Source organism: Clytia hemisphaerica, unplaced genomic scaffold (genome assembly GCF_902728285.1).
Source record: "Clytia hemisphaerica strain Z4C2 unplaced genomic scaffold, Clytia hemisphaerica genome assembly, whole genome shotgun sequence".
Lineage (NCBI taxonomy): Eukaryota > Metazoa > Cnidaria > Hydrozoa > Leptothecata > Clytiidae > Clytia > Clytia hemisphaerica.
Window position 1 is genome coordinate 38,831 of NW_027104504.1, and position 26,496 is coordinate 65,326.

Here is a 26,496-nt window from a genome sequence, read left to right on the forward strand (position 1 = left end):
TTCTCCCATCATCGGGCATCGGGAATATCACGGGGAAAAATCTACCTAGCTACATATGGATCACGAGATTTGCAATTGGCTACGTTTCGAGAGATTCTTCTCCCATCATTACATTGGACATTGATGAATTTCACATTGCTACGTTTAGAGAGATTCTTCTCCCATCATTGGGCATTGATGAATTGCACATGGAAAAAAAGCTAGCTAGCTTTATTTTTGAAAACTATTATAGAAAAACAAAACAAAATTTGTTTTATAACAGAGACTGGAAGAAAGGTTAGGGAACAACATTTTAGCAATTTGATTGAATTTGGTTGAAGAATGAAATTTCTGAAAAGGTGAACCTTCATGCATGCTTCAAGATAATGTGATGCGCGGAAATATTTTTGGTTTCGTCATGTCATAAGAAGAGAGAGTTCATACCACTTTATACTTGCAAAACAAAACTAAGATTACTTTTACGTGATCATATGAAAATATGGTGTACTTTTATACAAAAAGAGACATTGGTGACCTCTGAAAAAATTACCCTCTTGTGCTTAATTGTAGTAGGACATTTCGCAATTTTTGGAAAAAATCACCCAATTAGCATTTTGTAAGTACCTCTAATTTATCAAATTTTCCTGATAAAGTGCCAAACCTTCATTTTCCTTGAGTTTTTTGGGAAAATCACCCCAAAATCAGTTAATAATGACCCCCCATTTTATGAATTTTCTCTGAGAGTACTGCCCCTGCATCTTCCACCCCCTACAAGTAAGCATAAAAGAGTACGATTGAATGCAGAATTTAGGAAATGATATATAACAATCTCTACCAAAAGAAATATAAACAACACTCCATACAATTGTGAAAGTTGAAAAAGTGCTTTCCTACAGATTGTTGATGATTACTGTTAGTACCTTTAATAATGCTTAAAAACATCAAACTTTTTACTTTGAATGTAGAAAGTACTTTTTTATGAGATTATTCATCTAATTTGAGAGCTAGAATTTCTTGAGTCTATTTGCACATAAAACACCTTATATCAGTACTCATGGTGTACTCCACTTTTTGGCAATCTTTTATTTTTCCATCTTAAGAATATTGTATTCCCTTGTATGTATTATATAAATAATCTCCTTTATCTTTTAACTTGATCACTGTTTTCAAAATATTATCCATTTCTGGTTTTATAATGTAAACATACTCAACATGAAAAGTTTTTGCTTGATTGTCAGCCAATTAATTCGCTACAAAGAAATTCCATTAAAAAATGGTTATAAGAATAAATTATTTAACTTTTTTACTATGTTTTAAATATTCACGAAATGAAACTGAAGTGTGTAAAGTATTTAATATTATTAATTGTCTTATTTTTTCTTCAAACTTTTCTTCAAAACCATTTATTTGCTCTTTTATCTATGGCTTTCTCAAAAACATTTTCTGCAAGAACCATGAGTATATAAAAGAATATACACCAAACAAGCAGTTCTGGGCATGCTCTGGGTGTCTGTTTTATCAAAATAAAAGGATAAACCAAAGAAATATAAGAAATATAATATTAACTATATTTGCGTTTTATGAACGTTTTGTGTGATTAAGATTGAAAAGAAGAAACTAGATGTGCGCAATTGCAGTTAGGGAATTTCCCAATGTATATATGAATATCACCACAAACCATTATTACACGTTCAGCATCTGGCTGTTCAAGCCGGGTCAAAAAAAAATTGGTCTACCGCCCTCCTTTCAACGCATGGGACCATTCAAAAAGTACGTACGCTCGAGAGGGGGGTACTCCCAAAAACGTACGAGGGGGAGGGGTCCTTGAGGAGAAGTACGTACGCTCGTAATTTTTCCTAAACTGTCTTTTTTGAGAGAAAAACGCAATATTTTCACATCAAAAAATGGTTTTTGCGATTGTTATTTTTCATTTCTCCTTTGGGATTTTTGTTCATCTTATAGATTCTTTTAATTTCTTGAGACTTTGTTATAAATACGATTGGATACCTACATATTCTACTGTTACAAGAGTTACAAGTTTCGACTTTGGTTAGGGGGTGTACTAAAAAGCGTACGTACGCTGAATGGGGGGGGGTACACATAAAGCGTACAAAAGCGTACAAGGGGGGGAGTCAAAAATTTGACATTTACAAGCGTACTTTACGAACGTACTTTTTGAATGGTCCCCCGCTGAGGCCTATGTTTGGAGTTCATAGGTAATGGGAACTACAGACGTGCAGGCGCTCATTTACGTCCCCCATGTTGAATGGAAAAAAGGTGACACCATTGAGCTGTCCAACGGAAGGAGTTGACATTTTTTGTAAGTTATGACCAATCCATTGTTATTATTAGATTCAAGTTAGAATTTTGAGATTCTTGCGAGTAGTTAAAACAGGAAAACAAACAAATTATTACCTTATTGGTACTAATTTTCGCGCACGAGCGAATTCAATTTATTTTTTGATATTAATTTTCAGACTTGAGGCATTTATTTTCCAAAAAATAACACTTTCAAGTACAATTTTCATGATTTCAAGCTATTTTACAATTTGCTGGAGAGATTCCGCAAATAATATTCAGTCTGAAATTAGGTTGTGGACTTGAGGCTGGACTGAAAAAAAAATTGTTGGTTTGCCGTCACCTGAAATGTAAACAAATAACCCTTCCATGGACGAAAATTTCATAAATCGCCAAATTAAAACCGACCGAGACCGACCCACCTCCAAAATCTAGGGTCGGGTGACGGCAAACCAACAATTTTTTAAGCCCAGCCTTAGATAAATTTTTTTACTTATATAGGTTCATAAGGGAATAACTGACAGTTTTTAGATGGGTGTAGCTCAAGAAAGAGAATCCAATAAAACACGCGTACCCTGCTTCCCTCACTCAGGAAAGAACAATATAAAATGAAAAATATTTTTTGATATTCATTCTTTTTTGACAGGTTCAACCGCAACAAGAGCTAAAATGCACAAAGAATTCAAAATTGACAATTCACTCAGATTACACCGCAAGTCAAGTAAGTACCGAATGTCTGTTTAACTATTCAGATGTTGAAAGATGCCTGTTAAACAGATTGCCGAACTGTAAAAATCACAAATATTTGGTATGTATAGCTCAGTACATTGAAGGCTGTGAACAAGAATTTGTAGCCTTCCGTAAATTCTTATAAAAGTCATTGCTTGAGATTTAAATGGAGTTTGTGGTAATAATTCAGTAGTGAGAAATTCTAACATTTCTTTAGACATGGCTCTTCCAACCATAGTACCAACTGAATCAAAATTCGAAAGCTGATGAAAATTCTTCCCCATTTAACAAGTAAGTGTTATTTTTCTATGCGAAGATATTTGGGCGGATGAACAGGTCAACTATATCATGATATATTCCAGTATACTATTTTTTAGGGAAGCTATTTCAAGTTCTGAGGGTTTGAAATTTTTGTTGAAGGACTCCCTAGGGCACTCAGGCAAGAGGGGAATGTCTCACTGACCAGAATCCCTTTTATTAGTAAAGAAATACTTGGAATATTTTAAAATTCACTAAATCTTTGAAATCAGCTAAAAATTGTCTAGGATCCATTTTTGAACACCAGCGACACGCCAGTGACAGTAGCCCTCCCCAGGGAAATTCAGACATTAAATGTATACAATAATGCACAACGCTTCAAAACCTTACTGAATTTCCATGACATCATTATTTATCATTAATTTTTAAGGTGAAGATGGAGTTTCGTGACAGCGACAAATTCGGTTAACTCAACTCAAATTTGCGATGTTGTTTTCACATTTCTTTTGCAATATGAATCTTCAGTCTCAAACACGTTCCCCGTGTCTATATTAGATGGTGGCAGCTTCTTGTATAATGTGTTCCAAACAGTTGTTATTCCTGGTTATTCATGTCAAATGAGTGCAACTGTAATCTGCTTTTGAACTTGAACCTCTTATACATTCAATGGGACATTGTATGTATCAAAAATCAATTAAAGAACAATCATGTAAAAGTAATTTTTTCTTTCTATGAAATGTGTTAAAGTAGACAAATTATTTACAATTTATGAATTTAGAATTTATATCAATTTTCTTTCGTTTTATACTATATTAATTTTATCAAAGATTTTGAAGGATAACCTTTCTTGACACTGCTCCAAGGAAATCAATTTTCATAACAGATTCTCATTTTCGCTGACTTTTGTCAGTTCCAAGTAACATTTTTAAACATTAGTATTATTATATTTTAAAGTAATATCGCGTTGGAAAGATAATTTTGAACAGATTGATTTGAGTTCGTTCGGTTCGTTGCAATTATTTCTAACTTAACAGTATCACTAAGACCTTATTAATCCACTCAAAATTATCTTTTGGACGAATTTTTACTTTTATTATGACATCTTTCTATCGTTTCTATGTTCAAAAACTAGAAAATGCCTTTTCTGAATTAGTTGGAGCAGACGTTACATTAAGTTGATAAAAGAGCCAGCCAACAAATTATTTATCCCCAAAAAGATCGTTGACAGTCTATGTTTGTAAATCGTGTATTTCGAAGCTAGATTACTCTTACGCTGTTAAACTGTATTTGTGAATTCTTATGTGATTATTCAGAAAATATATCAAGTAAAGTAATGCAAAATGTGATGCTTCCTCTTTTTTCTTGCGGTATTTTAACAAAACAATTTCGAGTATGTTTCGCGAAAACAACTGATATCTAAACCTGATTTATCCGAGTTTGAACTGTGAAGAGGCTGACGTGAGCAAACGGGTAAATCAGGTAAACCCGAGAACCCTAGTTACCCGGGTAAGACGGGTTTCTATTTTTGGAATTTTTCGACCCGAAGTACTCGAGTAAATTGCTCATCGGGATTTTCGGGTATACCTCACGTCAATTACTGGACCAACCAATCAGAATATCCGCATAATGAGATGATGAGAATGCAGACGATCTAGGTAAACCAGACCGTAAACATAAGAAATATCAAAATCGAGAAAAAAGTTTACGGGCTGGATATCCAGGCTACATAAAAAGTAATTATTTTTTACAATTCACACTTTTTAAATTGCATTAATTGGCATCTTGACATTATAGCCATCTTGTTAGATGTTTTGTTTCGAGAGATCTTGCAATGGTTATCGTTCAACTTGGAGAGGGAATGTTTGTAAACATAGAATATTTTTCATAACAGTTATTTGGGGGTCAGAATTAGGCAGGGCTGTCGGATTTAGGACCACTCACGGTTGTTCGACTGAATGTAAAGTTTAACCATGATATGACATTTCCAATAAAATTATAAAGTCTAAATGTTAAAGTATTTCGAAATCCAAATGTTGCTTTAAATCTGACTTGACAGTGGCAGATATTTGGTTTGATCTCAAGCCATGAAAATAGTTTTCAAAGAGATCAATAAATGTAGTAGGAATGGTTACTCCAATCAATTGTCACAAAAATATGCCATGCAGTATGGATGCCACAAGGTAAACAACCATCTGTCAAACCATTGCATTTATCGAAAATTTTAAGTTGACAACAAAAAAAAACAGCCACACACATTGTCACATTAGCAAGTGGATGGTAGGACAGCTCTCCTCTCCCAGAGGAAGTGGTAAAAAACCTCAAGAATGATACTCGAGTAAAATTTCCAATAAGTGTGAACAGCAGTAACGTTGGCTTTTTGGAGCAAAATAAAGGGACTTCTTTTTGCCAACTGAAAATATTCTTAAAAATTAATAACAGGGGGGGTCCTATTAAGATGCGGGGGGCTGGAAAATTTTCGAAAAATTAACAAGCGGGGGAGGGGGCCTTTATTTGGCACCTAAGAGTAACTAAGTTCAATATTCATTAGCAGCCGAAAATCGGCTTTATTCTTCTCTTTACTTCTTTATATCTTTTCAAATGTAATGAATGACCCTATTTGATCAATGACAATCGACATCTTTTCAAATTCAAAACAAAACAATCTTTTTATTTAGAAGAACAAATCCCAACAAAAACACAAAAATAAAAAAGTTCGCCATGTCAATTCAAGAGAGACTTAAGTCAATTTTTTCCATTTTGAGATAATCAACTTTAAAGGTTTCATTTGCTTATAACAAATAATGCCCTTCCATACTTTCGATATTATCGAACCACTATAGGTAACTTTTTGTGGATTATAAGATATTTTCATGGCTTGCCCCCCCCCCCGGAGGGGCATTCGATTTCAAAACGACGGTACGTGCTGTGCAAAATCTGCTTTTCAAAATCGTACCCTTACAGTGCAGTTCAATATGGCTGAAAAGGTACCTTTTCAGTGCATTTTCTCTTGATTTACCCAACCCTTATAGTGCACTATATTTATCAGCTGTAAATCTGCATGAAAAAAGAAGTTTGGGAAATTTTCTGTTTCAAAGAAAAACTGAGAAAATTATTCTTGTCAGCTATAATTATCAGACAATAGAAACTTATTCAAACAAACAAGAAGTAAAAACCTTTCAGCATTTTGGGATGCTGAAAAACCCCACCCTTTAGCGCAGCACATGACGTAAGCCAGATCATATGAGTGCCCCCCCCTAACCTGATAGCAGCTGTGGAGTTTTCTTAACACGACACGCTAAAGCTCTAAAGATTGCTAAAATCTAACATCTGAGTAAGTTTAAAATGTTGTGAAAATGCTGCTCAAGAAGCAACCACACCAATGGTTTCATTAAGAAGATGCGTGAACTAAAGATATGCACTGGAGATGATGTTTACCTTTTCTTATACAAGGATAGTCTCAAGAGTGGCTCAACAGTTTTTGACAAACTTGGACTTGGATGTCAAGAATGCGGTGCAGAATGGAGAGGTCCGATGGTTATTGCTTAAGATTCAAAATGGATAGGCTGCCAACAGGCAGGGATGACTTCAAATTAGTCTATCATCTCGGAATATCAGCTAAGTAGCCTAGAACAGGCAAATTAGCCCATTTCATACAGGCTAATTAGCTCATAATGAAGAAAAATTTGATTTTTGAGCCAAATACTAATAGTCGCATTCTATAAATCCTCAGATTAATCTTTAATCACTCAATTAATGTATATTCCAAATATTATCCCTTAATCAGCTCCAGAATTATAGGAGATATTCAATTTTTTCTAACTGCGCATGAGCCGAGCATGCGCAGTATAGAAAAATTCGACATTTTTCGCGGAAAAGTTTTTGAAATTTTTTTTTTTTTTGCACACGGTACAAGATCAGAAAATTAGCCTATTATCAGTTATTACGCACGGAGCGAGTGTTAGCGAACGCAGTGCGACTCTTTTGGCAAACGCATGCGCGTATGCAAAATTTACAAAATTTCATGCGGGCCCTAAAAATGGAAATTCACCTTTTGCAAATTTAAAAACCCACTTTTCCTTGGAATAAATTGACGTTTTTTGTTTTTTTGGGACCCTTAGGGCATAAGGTACCTGTTGACCGCAAAAATTTCAAAATTCGCGAATTGACCGTTGACAACATTAGGGGTAAAGGGGACCCACTGACGTCACGGGTTTGGGAAAAACTTCAAAATGCGATATCTCGAGTTTGAAGAAGTGGAGAGGTCGTTGACCCCTCATTTTATCGGGAATTTTGTGGGGAATGAGATGGGAGGGTTTATCAGGCTTGAGTAGGACTTTTAAATTTGGCTGAATTTTTAGCCATTTTCAGCTGCTGATGACGTCATCAAAATAGAAAACATGCGATATCTCGAGTTTGAAGAAGAGTTGAGAGGTCGTTGACCCCTCATTAGATCGAGAACTTTATGGGGAATGAGATATGAAGGTTTATAAGGCTTGAGTACGATTTTCAAATTTGGCTGAATCTTTAGCCATTTTCAGTTGATGACGTCATCAAAACAAAAAATGTGATAACTCGAGATTGGAAAGGAGTTTGGAAATGGCTAACCCCTCTTTGGATCGGGAAATTTATCGAGAATGCAACGAGAGAGGGGTGTTATGAGGCCTTAGGACGACTTTAAATAAAAATTGGTTAACATATGGGTAAGCAGCGTGAGAAAATCTGGAAAATCAAAACAAAACAGCCGAAAAAAAAAGAACTGAACTCTCGGAATAAATAATGGAAAAACATAAAAAAAACTAATTTTTGATGAGCTCTTACTCCATTCTTTCCAAAAAGTCAGTGAAATTAAAACTGATGAAATATATAGAAATTATTACAAATCTACTCGACACACACGTGGCACGACCCAAAGCAAATAAATTCAGCTTTCGGCACTTTCGTTCGTTTCATCGTGAAAACCAAACAGTTCTTTTCATCAATGTATGCATAAAAACTTGAAATTCTTTAATACTTGTCAAGAAAATATTTTCCATAACAAAACCAGGGAAATTCAATGTCTTTGATTAAACCAGGTAACGAGGGTTTTTGTAAAAAGTCTCTTGTGTCTCTCCCAATCCTCCACAAAACTGTGTCTTTGACTTTTCAGCATCAATTCTTCAACAATCAACACTTCTTACTTCGAAAATTCGACACGTTTACAGCTTGACGATAGTTGAAAGTTGAGAAGTTCGCCCCAATTAGTTTTTGTTGCAAAAATGTTGTTTCAGACCATTCATAGCTTAAACCAGTATGCATTTTCTCATCTATGCATCAAAACAAAAACATCGAAAAGTGTTATCAATCTGATAGAGCAACGCAATAATGAAGAATTTCTTCTCAATGGAAAAGTACAATACATCTTCTTTTTCTGTGTATACTGTAATGTATAATAATTTCACATCTCTGAAAAAGCTGCTGCATTTAATTTGAAGCTTCTGGATCGACTAAATTTTTCTTTATTTTGTTTGATGTGCATAATTTCGGCGGGAACTTCGGTCGAATGTTTTTGTTCGTATCTAAAATTCGAATCTAACAAGATTTTCGAACAAAATAAACATTCGAAATTATAGAGACCCGGAAGTTATTTTTCATTTTTTAACTTTGGAATTTTTGCTTCTATTCCTTTAGCTTTCCGAGTTATTTTTGATTTTCTAACTCGGGAAATTGTGCTTCCTTTAACTTTCTGTAAATAGATTAAAGTTATTAAATTTTACGTTTAATAAAAAGGCTCGCCTCGCTTGTAAAATATTTCTCGTATTACACTCAAAGTCATGCGATAACTATTACTTATTGAGTCTTCATTGGATTGGTAATCATCAATAGAATCTATCGGATCAATTAGAAATCGATTTCATTTCAGTAAAGCTAAAAATTCATCACCCTTCGGTGACGACATTTAGGGGCAAAATGACGTCATCATCGCAAGATTCACAGTATTTTGAGTTTTGATCCGTTTTAAGTTGTAATTCTTAGATTTATGGAATTTGGATATGGTTTGGGATTTTCGGAAAAAGAGTACGATATTCTTTTGAGCAGTGGATTGATAGCCTTCATCTCTTCTTATATAACTAGTGTGGGCTTGAGGCGTCTATAGAATCCTTTCGCTTTGCGAACACGAGACTCGTTCTCCGTGCGTAACCCCTTTTACGATTGATTTAGCTTATCAGCTAGTTTTTTTACAATACATCTTTTCTGGGAGCTGAACACAAAAGATTTTTAAGTGGAGAATGTTCTTTGAAACATATAAGATCTGTTTTAAGTGAAAAAAAGATGCGACTTTTAGTATTTGGCTCAAAAATCAAATTTTTCTTCATTATGAGCTAATTAGCCTATACGAAATGGGCTAATTTGCTTATTGTAGGCTAATTAGCTGATATTCCGAGATGATAGGCTAATTTGAAGTTATCCCTGCCTGGCCAACGTGTCAATCCAGAGGGCAAAAATTGTGACCGATGGAATCATGCCAAATGTCTTGGTTTGGAATTTGTTCAAAACGTTAAGTCAGTAAAATGGTTTTTCCCGATCCATCGAACAAAGCCACCTAAAAGCTATTCAAAGAAGGTTGCTTCTGAAAAGAACATAAAGCAAAAACCGTTGAAAGAAAACCCAAAACCAACTAACCAACAGGCAAAAAAACAACAACAACGAAAAAACCAGCAAAAAAAACATCGAAAAAATAATATGTGTAAATTGTAAAACTGTAATTTATTTGTTGAATTAATGTTAAAAAAAGAGAGAAAGTTGAAAAGATATATCTATTTCTTAATACTTGTTCGTCTTTTTGGCTTCAATCCTTATTTTTGAAAATTTGAAAAATTTAATCCTTTTTAGAAAACTATATCCTTTAAGGTCGTGGTCCACTTAGCTTTTTTTGGTCACCGCACAATGCGACCTTTATGAAAAGTCACAAATTTCGTATTGAAAAGCCTCACGATATTTCTTATTTAAAATATAAAGAATTAAAATAAAATACTTATTCAATAATTTCTTCATCCTCACCATCCTCTGGTGGAACATATAATAAATTATCGATAGCTATCCCATGCTTGACTTGTAGAAAAGCGTACTTAACATTAACAATCACCTCGCCCTCTTCGATCTTTTTCCATACAAGCTTCCGTTTAGTTTTAGCATATTCGGAAAGATTTGCAATGTCTTTAGATAAATAGTGATTGGAAATATTACAGGGAAGATTGGTAAAGTTATCTTTACTTAAAAATTCAATACCCCGTAAATGTGCTTTCCAACTAAGAATCTCTTCATTTAGATTAATCAATCTCTCTGTTGCGGTGCCAGACTGCACACTAGCAGGGAATGTTTGTAAGATTTTTAGAAAAATAAATAAAAAGAACTAAGCCCTAAGGCTAGAATAAGAAAAATGGCTAAATCCAAAACATGACAAAATGACAGATCCTGTAAGAAGGCAGGCAGCTGGGATATATGTATGGCTATATCAAGCTATATTTCAGAAAAATTATGAAAAACTTATCCTAACTTAACCTAAGTCCAGGTTTTGTGCCTCAACACTGGACTGATGAAACAATAAAAAATGACTTTTCAAAAAATGGACACAAGACTTTTTAATTTTCCAGCAACAAAATGGCTTCAACTACGCTAGAATCGAACTCAAACGAGGAATCTAGTCTATTCGAATTACAGAGACAGCAGAGTTGTACAAAATGAGAAATAAAGGCCTAAAATAAGATTAAAGGAGAACTCAACAAATTATCGATTTTTTTTATTTCCATTCTGAAATGGCATGCTTCAACGATAAAGTACAAAATGTAAAGCTTGTAACTCTCATTTCACTCTAAAAATCGGATTTTTTTTAGGGCACGGACGGCTCCAAATGCAAAATTAAAAAATACAGTTGAAATTCATTCCTTTTCATTTTTTCTTTGAAAATGCATATTTTATGTGTTTCTTCATCTCTAAGTACACAAACAGTAAAAAACTATTGAAATAATCTATAATAATGTACATTTTCAAAACCTCTAAAATTGAAAAAATGAAAGAGAACTAGCGTGAATCGTACACAATATAACCCAGCCGGCAAAAAAACGTTTAAAAAACGTTTAAAAAACGTTTTTCACAACGTTTGGAAAACGTTTTTTTCAGGTTGTATTTGTCGCACTTTACAACGTTTTTTCACAACGTCAAAAAAACGTTTTTCAAACGTTTATAGATTACGTTTTTGCAAGACGTTTAAAAAACGTTGTTTCTACGTTTTCTTCTAGCCACTTGATGAAAGACGTTTTTTTGGAACGAATTATGGACGTCTCTAGGACGTTTCCGAGACGTCTTAATTTTATTAATTTCAGTATGGTACGTTTCTGAGACGACTTAAAAACGTCTTTAAAAGTTATTAGATTAGTTTTAACACGTCTCTAAGACGTCCTTTGCCAAAATAATTCCTATTCATTGCACTATTATGAGAAAGACTGTACACATATTTGAATTTTCTTTGAATGCTCTTTTCTATATAATTTTCTGGGTATGAAAATCTACAATCAGTATAAATTAAACGTAATGAAATCAAAAATTTGATGTTCTTTCTCTTCCGTCCTTCCGTCCTCCTTCTCTTCGTGATAATCTTTCCAAACGTTTCCAGTATGATTGCTATTCGAACATCGAAGTGTTAAAAAACGATATCTTGATTGCGATTTCTTTGGTCTCCTTCACACATTTGCGATCCTGAAAAAATAAAAGACGAATAGTAAATTTGATGTTTAAAGATTTTTTAGCTGCGGTTGAGACGTTGAAAACTACCTTTTCTTTCCACGGGAAAAAGAATGCTCCAGAAGGATAAAGAAAAAACTTCTTAAACTTCATGGCCAAACTTTATGTTTCACGAAATGTATTCTACCAAGGACTTTGCTAAATTATTGTCGTTGAGACAGGGGTGTTTCCAAGTCAAATTTCAGTAGTTTGAAGTACCAAGCTCACTCAGTGATGCACGGGTATTAACAAGAAATAGTCCAGGAAAAAATGGCAAAAAACCCACCTTGAACGGAACTTTGTGAACCATGGTTTTTTAGCTTCCTATGTACCTATAGATTACGGTTTGGGATGGTTTTCAGGCTGAATAGGTGATAAAACCCTAAAATTTGACCTAAAACGGGGTCTTTTGCTCAATCAAGGGTCCCCCTTTACTAGTCGATTTTTCAAAGTACTCAAATGAACAAACTTTTGTGCTAATCTGATAGGGCTCGAAGTGCTGAGCAAGAAAATGGGGTCATATGTTTGGTTTTGAACATCCGTTGCGGAGCTAGGGCCCGCCAAAGTCGTCAAAATGGCCGTTTTAGCCCTTTTTCTGCTGACGTCAGCATTTTTCCTTCGAATTTTTAGGCATTTCTGACACTTTCGCTGGACAGCCCTGAAAGAGTACTTCAAGAAAATGGTATGGTTTGTTGGGTTACAAATTGTAGATCTCGAGATAATTCAGTTGGAAGTTCTTTGAAAAGTGCAATTTTTTGCTGACTCAGCACTTTTTATGGGATTTGTAAGATCTATAAATGGAATTATCTCGAGATCTACAATTTGTAACCCAACAAACCATACCATTTTCTTGAAGTACTCTTTCAGGGCTATCCAGCAAAAGTGTCAGAAATGCCTAAAAATTCGAAGGAAAAATGCTGACGTCAGCAGAAAAAGGGCTAAAACGGCCATTTTGACGACTTTGGCGGGCCCTAGCTCCGCAACGGATGTTCAAAACCAAACATATGACCCCATTTTCTTGCTCAGCACTTCGAGCCCTATCAGATTAGCACAAAAGTTTGTTCATTTGAGCACTTTGAAAAATCGACTAGTAAAGGGGGGACCCTTGATTGAGCAAAAGACCCCGTTTTAGGTCAAATTTTAGGGTTTTATCACCTATTCAGCCTGAAAACCATCCCAAACCGTAATCTATAGGTACATAGGAAGCTAAAAAACCATGGTTCACAAAGTCCCGTTCAAGGTGGGTTTTTGGCCATTTTTTCCTGGACTAAAACTAGCATAGTTTTGGAAAGATATTATTAAAGTCTTGTTACATTCCACCTACCTTTACTAGCATATTTTCGGTACTTTCTGCTGGGGACCGCACAAAGTCAGCTGAGGATAGTCGCAATAAGGAAACCAATGATACACTCCAGCTTGAATCTGAGGGAAAAGAAGTTAAAATAAAAAGTTTTAACATAAAGTTTACTGAAGATTATGTAATTTTTCCAGGGTTTGCTCTCAAAAATGAATATCATCAGAAATTGAAACCTGGAATAAGCTAAACCGATAAAGCCTCTAAGAATTAACTTAAATATCAAAACCAATTTTAGTTTAATCTTACATTATCTAGTTGATTTTTGTAAGAGAACCAGCTTCTTCCAGTCTTCGTGCATGAAACATCCAACTTTTACAGAACCTTTACTTTGTTTGATTTTTGTTTTGAACTACAAGTGATTTCGAATTCGAACGTTTGAACGTTCGAACATTCGAAAGCTGTCCAGAAAAGAAGCCATTCCATTGTTAATTCGGCCGACGATGGGGCGGGGGCGGCAAGTGGGACGGGGAGCGGGTGCATGGTTTGTAATTTGGAAAGGACGTGACGGAGAGAATTTCACAAGTTGTTTCTATTCTACGGGTGGGCAATCTTACGAGGTATATAAACAGGGAGTGGGCATTTTATTAAAATATATTTAACACTTAAAGAGAAGTCAATAAAGTAAAAGAGAAAAAGATATATAGAATATCTCTCCTATATATCTCAGAGCGGGTAGGTAAAGTCTCAGAAATTTTCTTGGGATAAAAGCTGAGAGTCGATGAGGTTATATTTATATATTTCAAATATAAATCTTGGGCACTACACTTTCGTCTCAAAAAAACGTTTTATAGACGTTTAAAAAACGTTGATCAAAATCACGTTTAAATCAAGTTTAGAAAAAACGTTTATTAAACGTTGTTAGCAAAACCTTTGAAAAACGTATGGATTAAAACGTTTCAACAACGTTTTATAAACGTTATGAAATAACGCGTTTTCTCTACAACGTTGAAAAAACGTTTTTAAAACGTTTTTTGGCAACGCGTTTTTTCACAACGTAATTTAAACCTAAAAAAAACGTTTTGAAAACGTTGTGTGCCGGCTGGGAATATAACCAGTGGCATTGTGGCAAGGGGGGCTGGGGGGCTATGGCCCCCCAGCGAGCTTTTTTGAAGGGGCGCCGAAGAGCAAGGGGCGCCAAAAGAGATTTTCTAAACGCCCAAATCTTAAAAATCATACTTTATGCGCCTTAAATTGCGCCCAGGACCAATTTTACTGAGATAATTTTAAAATACTTGCATTTTTTTGCGCTCGCTTTGCTCGCAATAAAGTTAATTGGTAACTTCTTTGCAATCTACGTATTTTACAAGTTTTTTTGTACAATATAGCATAACTATTAAATGAAAATCTAACTGCGCCCCAAGACTTATTTGCTGACAACAATATTGAAATCGTGAACCATCAGTTTTTCCGCTCGCTTTGCTTGCATTACACATTGTTTCTTTAAGTTTCTTTTCACTCTAGTCGGCCCCAACCGTGGTGAGGCCTGTTTCATCAAAGATATATCTACTCTTCTCCATTAAATATTTCCTTCCTCATTATGCCTAGGCAAATGAATTAGTAAAAGTTTAGAAACTGGTGGCTGAGGGCACCACTTTCAAAAATTGGGGGGGGGGCGCTATTTTTAAAAAATTGACTTTGGCCCCTCCAGAAAAATTTCCCCACAATGCCACTGAATATAACGTAACATATTACATATAACAAACATTATATTATAGTGGATATAATAGTATTTTATATACCAGGCATATTACATAACTAGTCCTAATCCCCTTTCAAACAATCATTTCTTGTTTCGACCTCAACCAATCCTAATCTTTACTCACAATTTTCAAAATTACCTATCTATTTATTTTCTTAAGCCTTACGCTCTACATTCTCAGACCCCCTGAGGTTTACGATATCATATTATAGTAGGTCATATATAATATATAATATATACCGAAAGTATCAGCATTATATTATGTATATTTTACCAATGGAGAAACTCCTGGATAGGTACATTGAACAAAAAAAAAAAAAAAAAAGGACGTCCAACACTCAGCCTCCCCCAGATTCCATAACCCTGAACCAACCCGCAGTCCAAGCAAACTAACAAGCATAGAAAAATAAACAAAAACTTGCATACAAATACAAAGAAACAAAAAAGGGGTTAAACGACAGACAAAAGATACAAGACAAAAGTATCAAAAAACAAAAATTTTCTAAAAGTAGGCCCAGAACCCGGTTCGACACCTTAAGTCCGAAATGCCGTGCAGTCAGCGTCCGAACGGGAAAGAACGAAAAAGAAAATGACAGAGAAAGCTCACATACAATACACAATATTTATTTATTTATTTATTTATTAAAGAATTACAGTCCAGGCACACGAGGGCCTCTAAACCGATCTTGTATGAATAATCTTTTTTAGGTACAGTTTGTCACGAGGACTTCCCCGCACCCTCCAATTAAAATCTTCATTTGACTTGGCTTTATTCATCTCGTGTGCTCTTCTTTTCCATTCTTTGATTTGCTCTTTCTCCATTTTCGTTAAATCGTCGGTGATGCTCAATTTTACGTACTTCTCGTGCTGTCTTAGTTCAGTCAACTTCTTCATGAAGCGATACTTTATATGGCTGTCTTTGAAGGTGACTTTGATTGGACGCACACCATTTGATTGTTTTCCAACTCGAGAGACGAAGGTTGGTTGAGTTTTTACGTTGACGTCGTTCAAAAGTTCGTTTACGAAATCGATATCTTCTTCATTTTCTTTTCACGCACCCCGTGGATGATGATGTTTGCGTCTATTGACAGCTTTCTTTGGTCTTCGATTTGTTCTTCGACTTTCTCCCTTCTGAGTAACTGCTTCATGTTGTTTAGGTTCAACGAACTATTTCCTTTGCAGCGTCGGCAAAACTTTTGGTGGATAGCTTCTTTTCCAGGACGGAAAGTTGGCTCTGGATTAGATCAGTTACTTGATTTTTGTCTTTTAGGTATTCCTGACATTTTGCCTGTAAGTCCTTGACAACGGTGTTAAGTCTCTTTTCATTCTCACTTTTATGGTGTATTACGGTTTCACATGCCTCAATTTTTTTATAGCTGTGTGTACAGCATTCTATTCTTTCTGCTTGATGATGGATTTTTATGCTGAGGTCTTTTGCCGGAGAACAACAAGTTATGCATTGGTATTTTCTGTAACCTTTATTCAAAAACATATTCATCTGGTATGATGGTAGTCCAGTGCAGGCATAATGTAGCATTCTTTGACATTTATGGCAATGAATCTTCATTTTTTCATTATCTTTAATGCAATTATGCTCCGTACAACAGTTGTTGTCAATCTCATCTTCATCAAGGGTCAGGTTCTTGTCAGGTGATGACAGTTTTTGTCGAAATTTAGTTGTTTTTTCCATTTTTTTGTAATTTTATTAAAAATTCTCCACTTTTTGAAAAAACGAAGAGCACAACCTTTCTGATTGACGTCAAATTTATTAATATAAAAATGTTTAAATTTTTAAAGTGCAGTTTCGCTAAAAATCATTTAAAGATTCTCCAGATTTCATAAAAGTCTCTGGAAATCTATCAAAACACTTTACAATTTGTTTTTCGCAAGAAAGATCTTTCAGCTCCCTGATTGAGCATGTGTTTGAAAAGTTCTGAAATTCTGGGCAGAACTTCTTCAAAAAGAAGAGTGCATCTAGCAATGCGTAATGTAAAAGCTCTCATCGATGCTCTCAGGGATTTGACTGATGAGTGTGGCAGAGGGAATGATGCTCCCTATAATAAACAGAAAAATGTGGATTTAAGAAAGTGTAAAACCTCTTTATAAAAAGTAACAACTAATGTTGAATTTTGAACCATCCCTTACATCCGCAATGGAAATCCGTTTCAGGTCTTTAGAATCAATGCCAATACACCAATTCAGTTTCTCGGCTTTCTCGTATCCCCATTATGGATTTTGCGCGGTCCGCAAACTGGGCACGAATTTAGTGTTGTCAACGAAATCAAAACAAATCATTTTGAGAGCCAAACCAGTCACATTGCCATTAGAAAGAAACAAAAAGCTGAATTACTCTTGTCATTTTAATCGTTATATACAATGGAAAATGGAAATTGTGCTGTCATTGGATGCTATAACAACTCAAAGAAACTAACAAAATGGAAAAACGATGATTGTGATGTTACAGGACATGAGAAACTGAAAAGAAAAAACTGTGGATGTGCTGCTAACCCTCATTTTACTCTGTGGATGTTTCCCAGTGATGGATCTATAAGGCCAAAAAAAAAAGTAGTTTTGTTTCCGGAAATGCGGGTGACGAAAAAAAATCTCACCCGGGCGGCCGGAAAAATTTCTTTTTTTCAATTTTCCTAGAAAAACTCTAATTGACGTGTACGAAAAAATAATCCAGGTTCGATGTCTCTTTACTTGAAAAAACGAAATTTTAAGAAGAAGCTGTACTCTAAGGTAATTCTATTCACAACAACATAAAACAAGAAAGTAGAAAACATTTGTGACAGAAGATTTTCTTTTTCAAAACACAAGTGACATACGTAAATCTTTGAATACAATCGTCAAATGGATCGTAAAATCGTAAAATGGAAAATAAACCCTTTATAAATCTTTGAATACAATCGTTAAATGGATCGTAAAATCGTAAAATGGAAAATAAACTCTTTATAAATCTTTTTCATTGCGACGAGCTTGCTGTTTGTTTGCTTTGGCGGTTTGGATTGGACCTTTCTTCATGACTTTTTTCCCGTTACCTTTGCACTCGTCGCATATTGGGAGTACCGTCTTGAATAATTTCTTCTCTTCCTTGTCCACTTTGGAGTCTTTTTTAATGCAGTGACAACACAAGTCTTGTCTAGTGTTAACCTTGCTTGCACTATAATAGGACCATTCAACTGGACTTTGACAATGCATTTCCAACCTGGTAAACACTTTACCCGCGAGGAAAGATACATCTGGGGTTATTAAACACCCGCAGACGTAATCATAAGATCGAATTATCTTCCTTAATTCCCTTTGCTCACTATAACTAAGGTTTGCCTTGCTGTAAATACACCGTGGCTTGGTGCAGGATTTACACTTGACGATTTCACGGACGTTTTGGCTAGTCAGCATCGAACTTTTACAGCCCTATAATAAATAAAAACGTTTAAGACATTGAACGTTAATACATTTTTCCATACAGATGGATGCAAAATTCTGAAATTATGAATAAAACAGAATAGAACAAGACAAAACTTTTCAGATAAAACAACCAATATTATAAGACTCACTTGTTCCAACTCTGCCACTTTACGAACGTTGTTAACATTAGAAGGTAAGTGTTCCTCAGTTGGTTGTTGATCAGAAACTTCTTTGAACTTTTTGAAATGACCAGGATTGTCGGGGTCAGGAGAGGGAAACGGTAACCATTTGAAATCAACCAAGGGTTCACCAGGACAACAATTGTTGTCTTCGCATCTTCGAATCTAAGCATAAAAAGACAACATCAGCTATTTTCGTTCTCAAGTGTGTTTACAGTTTACCATGACAACGGAATGCAGCATTATCTTATAGCTAAGTTTATAAACGGCATCCATTCTATACCCACGATTTGTTTCTTGAGTCATTGCATTCCTAAATATGATCCTTAATTTTTTATAGAGTATTTTTAATCTTACCTGGAATGCATATTGCCCTTCAAAACAATGGTTCTTCTTGTATGTTTGGAAATCTTCACAGGCAGATAAATCTGCTTTTGCTAACTTTTTAGCACGGATTTTTGTTGGTAATGCGGGGTCAATATCAGCAGATGATTCGATGAATTCTTCGATGCTTTGTTCCGATGCTGCATTGTGAACCTGAAGAAAATGAATGATATTTAAGTTTTTAACTTTTTTTCAAAAAGTCTTTTAACTGTTGCTGCTTCAGACATTGAATAAACTAAGAATACGATAAAAGTTATCCACTTATTCCAGATACAACACTAGAGAAGAAGAATTCTCGTGGCCATATTGAGAAAGTAAGCAACAGATTTATTTAAATCAAATATTTGCGATCAAATCAAGAACTTACTTTGAAAGGTACATTTTTTAACGACAATCGCTTTGTACGTGCAGTTAACACTTCAATAAGTGGTTGAACAGATTTCTGCCAGTCATCCTTTATGATTGGTTTTTGACGCAGCTCTGAAAGATCTCCGCATTTTTTGATTTCTTGGTCGGACGGTGATTCTTCTCTTTCTAACGCTACATTTTGGAAGCCAAGGTTAAGAATTGACATTATTCTCTCCACGATATTGACGTAGCTTTGACCTGGAGCAGTGCGAATGGCAATCAAGGAGTCAAGCTTCAGTTGTTTGAACATCAAAATGAGGGGAATTTTCACGGATTCGAAATTAACACGGTGTTCCGGTCCACCATCAGTCATCATATACAAATGAGGAGTATTTTTAGAATTAAAACCATTAAGAATAAGAGATTTTTGAATTTTCAACACACTTCTGAAACTGCTGCTTGGCTGGAAAACACTCTCCTTGAATGTAACGTTGCTTGACCTCTATAAAAGCTTTGTTCGATGCTATCTGGAACGTTGGTGATTAATGTTACTGATGGTATCAGGCTTCCTAAAGCAAAAAGTATAAACATTTTTGTCTACACATAAACACCCCTCTCAGTGACCCTGTGAGAATGTTTTAGTCAGTGGGGATAAAATAAAGGCGCCAAATGTCAATGGGGATGGAAAATCCCTTGCTTTTAACCAGGTCAGTGACACACCAGACACAGGGGTGTACATTAAATAGTATTTCTATCGTTTAACTTACGCTATTACTACATTTTTGATCAGCTGTTGTATAAAAGAAAAAGGGAGAAAAAACAGATAGAATTGTTTAAAATCAATTTAGTCACACCCTTTTGATTGACGTCATGGTCAAGTGCTCCGAGCATCGAAGTTGAAGGGACAAGACTTTTTCTTCCCCGCACCCCTGTCGAAACCGCTGACCCCGGCTCGCCAAAATCAATCTTTGCCTTGTCATCACATGAGATGAAGACACATGGATCTCTATTAAGGATTGCCATTTCCCTAAGATATCTGTAAAGGGAAGCGCACCAGTGAGAATCTGAGTGATACGCCCGTAATTGCCGTCTTTGAACGGTATGTTTGAGCTTTATGCGTCCTGTATAATATTGCGCCGTCTTTCTGTGCATATTTCGGGGTGCGAATGCGTGGATTACGGTTGATTCTGATGGTATATTTGTTCCCTCAGGCACACGTTCTTTAACTTGCTTTATCAAATCTGAGATACTCAGAAACTGGCTCATATGGGCCACGCCATGTCTTCGGTCATCAGCCGCCGTCAACTCCTCCACTATGGCCTCCAACTCGGTGAAAAAAACTTCGAAAGTGTTTCCTGGACGACCTTTATTCAGGTGCCGCATATCGATGATTAGGTCTGGATCTTCTGTTTCGATTGCCAGTTGAACTCGTTCATCGATTTCTTGACAAGTTAACTCAGCACTTGTGTCACCTGTTAATGATTTGTAAATGTGTCGCAAAACATGTGGAGGCGTTGGCGAGCTCAGAAGCTTGACCTCCTGTTGAAATTTCCGTCGCATGGCTCTAGTATGGTAAATTGGAATGTCTGGTTCCACTGCTTTAAGCATTTTCATTGCGATATCCATTTTCTCATTTTCAGCAACTAAAGTAGCGACTTTTTGTAGAAAAACGAGCGTGTTTGATCCACCACCTGGGTCATACCTTTAAAAAAGAGCGGTATTTGTTTGATGTTTTAACGTGGCCCAACAATGAAATTGACTATACATAATATTTTAGTTTGTTTATGAAATTCAATGTATGGTCCTGGCGCAGAACGTAATTAAAATAAAACTTGTTGCATGACTTAGACAATCAAAATTAAGTTTTTGAAGTACAGGATAAATAAGTATGATCAATTTATACCTTAAAGAAATGCAAGGTACTTCTAGAGCTATTTCTTTGAGCAATTTCAACTGACGAAACCTTGGAACGGTCTGATCAAAGTCTTCTTCTGACACAAGGTATGGGACTTGTTCACTTAGTTCAGCAATTTTGTCTGATAGATTTATCATATCTTTCTTAACATTTGATTTTTCTATTGGTGGCTAATATTGGAAGTTTGCGTTGTTTGAGATAAGAAAAAATGAATGTAAAACACGTCAATTGATCCATTTAATCTCAAAAATATTTTAAAGATCAAGTTTCCCCTTTTCCGGGAAACTTCAGAGAGAGAGAGAGAGATAAGAGAGAAATATCATGTGTTTCATTAATATTAATGTTGTGTAAACAAAGTAAAAAAAAAGATCATGCATTATGGTTCGTTAATTCTATAACAGCGTATTTGAAAAAAAGGGATGAACAATTTTGAAAAGTCTCGTTTTGTTTACTTATCTCCCGAAATATGCCATGAACAATTCAGAATAAGGGAGTTTGTATGTAATTGATATTTTTTGTTTATATGCTTCAAGCCTAATACAAGCTTCTATTAAAATTTTACAGAACACGAAAAAAGCTGAACAGATTAAATAGAGACTACAATTGTAATTTCCAGAAGCTCGTAAAACTTGAAGCATATTTACATCATGAAACATTTGAAATAATGAATTCTCACTTCTCGTGAAGGATATAACTGCGATTGTCTGCTTTGCTGACTTTCATTGGCTACTTTCAGTTCTTCGCTGTATGAGGAAAAGGACGAGCAAAGGTCAACGATGTCTTGTTTCCAATCTTCAGGCCAGACGATAGCACGCTTCTCCAACGCTTCCATTAAGGCATCTTAAAAAAAAACGCGTAAAAAATACCAAGGAATTTTAATAGAAATATATCCCTTTGGCGAACATGAAAGAACTTGAAAATACAGATCTCTGGCATGAAATGAGTGGTTGAAAATATCATGATGCAAGTCACAAGTTTAAATACAAGTATGAGTGTTCTCCTAAAATTGTACCCCAGTGACTTATTTGAAAATGTCACAATCTAAGAAAATGTCAAGTGATCAATATTTTCTAACCTGCATGTAATTTACAGCTTGCCCTGTCGATTGTTGGTTTCTTTTTCCACTTTTTCCAATCTTGAAAACCTTTATACTTCTCAAACCTGCAGTTTAAAAAAGGAAAAACAAAGTCGAAAATGTTTGAATTATAAGAACCAAATTGTGTCAGTCTTCACATCTGTTTGCCATTTATAGATAAAGCGGAAAACAAGTCAAAAGTCATATTGTTACATAGTCAAATACAGTCAAGAAATTAAAAGCGAGTTTCGTTGTCAACTATTCAATATGTTGTTAAATGTATCGAACATAAATTGAAAAATTTCACCATGAATAGAATGCTGTTACTGTCAACGTTACGTTATTGTCAGTCCAGTTTTTTCAATGATTTGTCCAAAATTGAATATTTAATAAATGCGTTTCGTCAGTTCCCTGGAATGGTGAAGCTAAAATATAGACTTTCTTATTTTCAAGTAAGTATACTGTATATAAAATGTTCGTATGAAAAACTTATGCTGCTAAATCCAACTAATTTTACAATAGTAACGAAAAGTAAATATACAAACTTACCTTTTTGGGATCTCAGTCACAGTTTTTCTCTTTCTGGCAGTTTCGTTTATTGTCTCTGATCTACCATCTAAATACTATAACGCATGGCTTAAGATTTTTAACAATTTGTGTCCTTCGTCCTGGGATTGAGCAGCGAGGAAGGGTTTTTGTTGGATATCTCTTAAAAGTTCATTGTGAAGCGCAATCTTTTTGTCTTTCTATGGAAGGGTCTTTAAAATGGTCAAATTTTGTTTCCTTTTCATTAGAACATCTGCAACCGTTGGGAATTGTGCTGTGTTTTCAACTTCCTCTGATTTAAATGTCAAAACATATTTTATAGTTTTAACATTGAACATTTCATCGGCTAGAGAAATCGTTTCGTCGACATCAATCTCAGCTTCTTCTTTTCTCTCCATCGAGCTGGAAACTCTAATTTCAATATTAGAAGCATCCTTCCCTGCTTCGTATACGTCCAATAGAATGTCTCGGAATGTCTCAAAAGAAAAAACTTTCTTGATTTTGTTATTGATGCAAAGTCCTTTTTTTTTGTTTTTCATTGCCAATACAGTAATAACGACTGCTTTCGACATTTTTTACAACTTTTGTACTACAATTCATTTATCTATTTTAGAAGCTCTGAAAACAAAAACATAATACAATATATTACTGCGATCAAAACATACAATCTTTTGAATTTGTGTTAAAAAGAAAGTTTTACAGTTACAGATAGAGTTTTAACTTTTTGTGCCCTCTTTTCAACAAAAAAATACTCACATGAAAAAGTAAACTCTCCACTCGCATAAGGTCAAAATACGAATGTGAGACAAAAACATAAACAAAAAATATATTCGAAAAAGTTTCTCTCTCTCAAATGTGGGGACAAAAGCTTTTAAAATATTAATTATTCAAATAGATGTCACGCTAACATCAACAAAGCACGCGGGTAAAAAGAAAACCATTGGACCGGAAATTGAAATAGTTCAGCTTCACTCCAAAAATTTTTGATCTCTTCACTTCACTCCTGTCTCGTCTGATCTATTTTTGTCAGTGAATTTCGATAAAAACAAAAACATTCGAATAACCCAAACATTCCATTGATTTCTTTTTCGAACATTCTAACGTTCGAATCAATGAAAACATTCGAATGTCACACACACAAAAACAAAAACAAAAGTCAAACCCGAAGTAAACGCGTCGCGTACAATTTTTTGCACACATAATGCCTCGTGCACAACTAATACATATTGTTACTACGAAGAACTAAATAATGTTGAGAAAACGTTTTGCGTTCTTTAGCTTACTTGTCTGAAATATTCAGTTTGAAAAAAAGTTTTTTTTCTTCGATTGCACAAAAAAAAAAGTTTTTTTCTATTTGCGGCCGGGTGAGATATATTTTTTTCCAAAAAAAAGTTCACCCGGCCGATTTCCGGAAACAAGACTACTTTTTTTTTTGGCCTAAGTGGCAAAAAAAAAAAGAGCCACATGGACTGAAAAACTTAAAAGACTGAATTCTGACAAAACTCTATGGAAACCACGTCTAAGTGATCGAGTGTTTAGTAAACATTTTGTTGACTATGTGCCTACAGAAAAAAATCCTTGGCCAACACTTGAATTGGGATACGATATTGTTGAACCTAGAAAAAAAAAGCCTCCAATGGAGAGGAAACCGCTGGTCAAGAAACTTAAATGTACAAAGATTTGTGAGGCTGAAAGTGTTGTAGACATATTTTCTCCACCAATGACCCCTGGCCTTGCTGCTTCTTCTTCTGATGGTGATGCAACCACATATGATGCACCCCCACAGCGACAGCACGACATTGAACTTAATCATGTACTAGTTAACCTCCAAATAAATTCAGAATCAACACCAACAACTCCATCATCGAACCTTGACCACACCTCTTACTCCAAAAGTGGCTTCCAAAAGAATCAGTTATGGAGCATATGCCAAAAGCCTTCAGGAAGCAGGGCTATGCTAACACACGTGTGGTTATTGATTGCAGTGAGGTTTTTATCGAGAGATATAGAAATCCCTTAAAGTCCAGGCCTGGTCAGATTATGAATCGCATAACCGTCAAATTTTTGATTGGGATTACACCGGCTGGATTTATATCTTTCTTATCTGATTGCTATGGTGGTAGAGCAACTGATTGCATCATTTGTCAAGACAGTAACTTTTATGATGTTCTAGATTTATATGATGAAGTTATGGCTGATAGAGGTTTTCAAATCCAGGAAGAATTGATGCTGAAATATTGCAAATTAACTGTTCCTCCTGGTGCACGATCCAAGTCACAAATGACCGAAGCCAAGAAGAAAGTAGCAAACCTTCGTATTCATGTTGAGAGAGCTATTAATCGCATAAAGACATTCAGAATTTTAAAAACTGTCATGCCAATCACAATCCTACATCATTGTGATGATATTGTGAAAGTGTGTAGTGCTCTGTGCAATTTAAAACCATTGTTGGTTATTGAAAAAGACGAGAAAGATGGCAAAAAGTGAAAAACTTTCTTCATTTATTATGACAGTATGATTAGCTTTTTTATCTTTTTTCACTGAGGTATTTTATTCTTTATTGTATACATTGTTTATATTTGTAAGCCCCAAGATTGGAGAGATTTCTCCTGAATCTTCTGTGAAAACTTTGCTTCGAGTTCTAGGATTTTGCTTGAAGTAGGAACTTGATTCACGTTTTTATGGTCATAATCTTACAATGCACAAATCAAATCCTCTACGTTTGGTAATAAAAGGTCCTTGTTCTTACCTTTTATCCTGCATCTTTTAATAATCTAGTTTTAATGTAGATTTTTATTTTGGTATAGCATATATCTTACGTTCTAAATTTTTAGCTACTACATTTCCTATATACACCAAAATTGTTGTAACTTTTATTTTTGTCATGTTTCATACTGAAAAAGTATGATTTTGCTGCCTGAAGTTAGATGTTATCTATAGAACCCTTTGAGCTTTAAATGCTAAATCTTTAGTCCCATTGAGATGAGAGCTCCTTTAAGGTAATTTTGAATGACCACTTTTGTACTGAAATCGTATTTTAAAAATTCATAAAAAAGTTTTATGTAAACAATCCTTGTTTTCTGTGGTCTACTCATGTCTACTAGTAATCTGTTGTGTAAAGTGTGCAAATTTGTTTTAATCACCCAACCAATCTTCATCCAAATTTTAGGTAGCTTTCATCCAATGATTGGTTATTCGGGATTCCAGTCAAAGATGCATTCAAAAAGAAGATTCAAAGATATTTAATCCATTGAAATAAAATTGACTTAAAAAAAAGTTGTTCTTTATTTTTAAGGCTTATACTCGGTCAAAATAATTTTCTGGGTGGGTTTTGAAAGTTTTTCTCTCACTGAAAGCACATAAGTTTCAAATATCTTTTTTAATTACAGCCTAAAAAAGGTAAAAATATGGTAAAATTTGGCAATTTCTTCTCTAGAATGGAAAACCATCCCCTTCAATTGAGCACAAAAGAATAATGCCACAGGGGAGAAATTAAATCATTTCCGAAAGTTAAACATAACCGTGGAAATAGATGAAAGATTCGAATCATACACTCGATCG

General features: G+C 35.0%; 2 protein-coding genes and 2 long non-coding RNA genes across 7 annotated transcripts; 1 reads left to right on the top strand and 3 right to left on the bottom strand.

The window, feature by feature from the left end:
* The first annotated feature begins 2,839 nt into the window (after window positions 1–2,839).
* Window positions 2,840–4,133, top strand: LOC136821818 (uncharacterized). Its single transcript, XR_010848804.1, has 3 exons — window positions 2,840–2,998; window positions 3,224–3,297; window positions 3,695–4,133. It is a non-coding gene; the product is annotated as an uncharacterized lncRNA (long non-coding RNA).
* A 7,622-nt stretch (window positions 4,134–11,755) lies between these two features.
* Window positions 11,756–13,786, bottom strand: LOC136821819 (uncharacterized). The gene is made up of 3 exons (XR_010848805.1): window positions 13,625–13,786; window positions 13,346–13,443; window positions 11,756–11,997 (listed from the first exon to the last, which is right to left on the bottom strand). It is a non-coding gene; the product is annotated as an uncharacterized lncRNA (long non-coding RNA).
* Window positions 13,787–17,855: 4,069 nt separating this feature from the next.
* Window positions 17,856–19,816, bottom strand: LOC136821816 (uncharacterized). Its single transcript, XM_067078035.1, has 4 exons — window positions 19,419–19,816; window positions 19,025–19,204; window positions 18,638–18,832; window positions 17,856–18,494 (listed from the first exon to the last, which is right to left on the bottom strand). The coding sequence occupies exons 1-4, from the start codon at window positions 19,773–19,775 to the stop codon at window positions 18,030–18,032; spliced, it is 1,197 nt and encodes a 398-aa protein (XP_066934136.1). The 5' UTR covers window positions 19,776–19,816; the 3' UTR covers window positions 17,856–18,029.
* Window positions 19,817–20,022: 206 nt separating this feature from the next.
* Window positions 20,023–23,572, bottom strand: LOC136821817 (uncharacterized). 4 transcript variants are annotated; one of them, XM_067078038.1, is made up of 5 exons: window positions 22,939–23,572; window positions 22,697–22,800; window positions 22,390–22,475; window positions 21,991–22,154; window positions 20,023–21,101 (listed from the first exon to the last, which is right to left on the bottom strand). In XM_067078038.1, exons 4-5 carry the CDS (start codon window positions 22,035–22,037, stop codon window positions 20,186–20,188), a joined length of 963 nt encoding a protein of 320 aa, XP_066934139.1. In that variant the 5' UTR covers window positions 22,038–22,154; window positions 22,390–22,475; window positions 22,697–22,800; window positions 22,939–23,572; the 3' UTR covers window positions 20,023–20,185. The 4 variants fall into 4 exon arrangements, with proteins under 4 accessions (XP_066934139.1, XP_066934140.1, XP_066934138.1 ...); XM_067078039.1 differs by lacking the exon at window positions 22,697–22,800; XM_067078037.1 differs by having other exon boundaries at window positions 22,390–22,800.
* Between the last annotated feature and the right edge of the window lie 2,924 nt (window positions 23,573–26,496).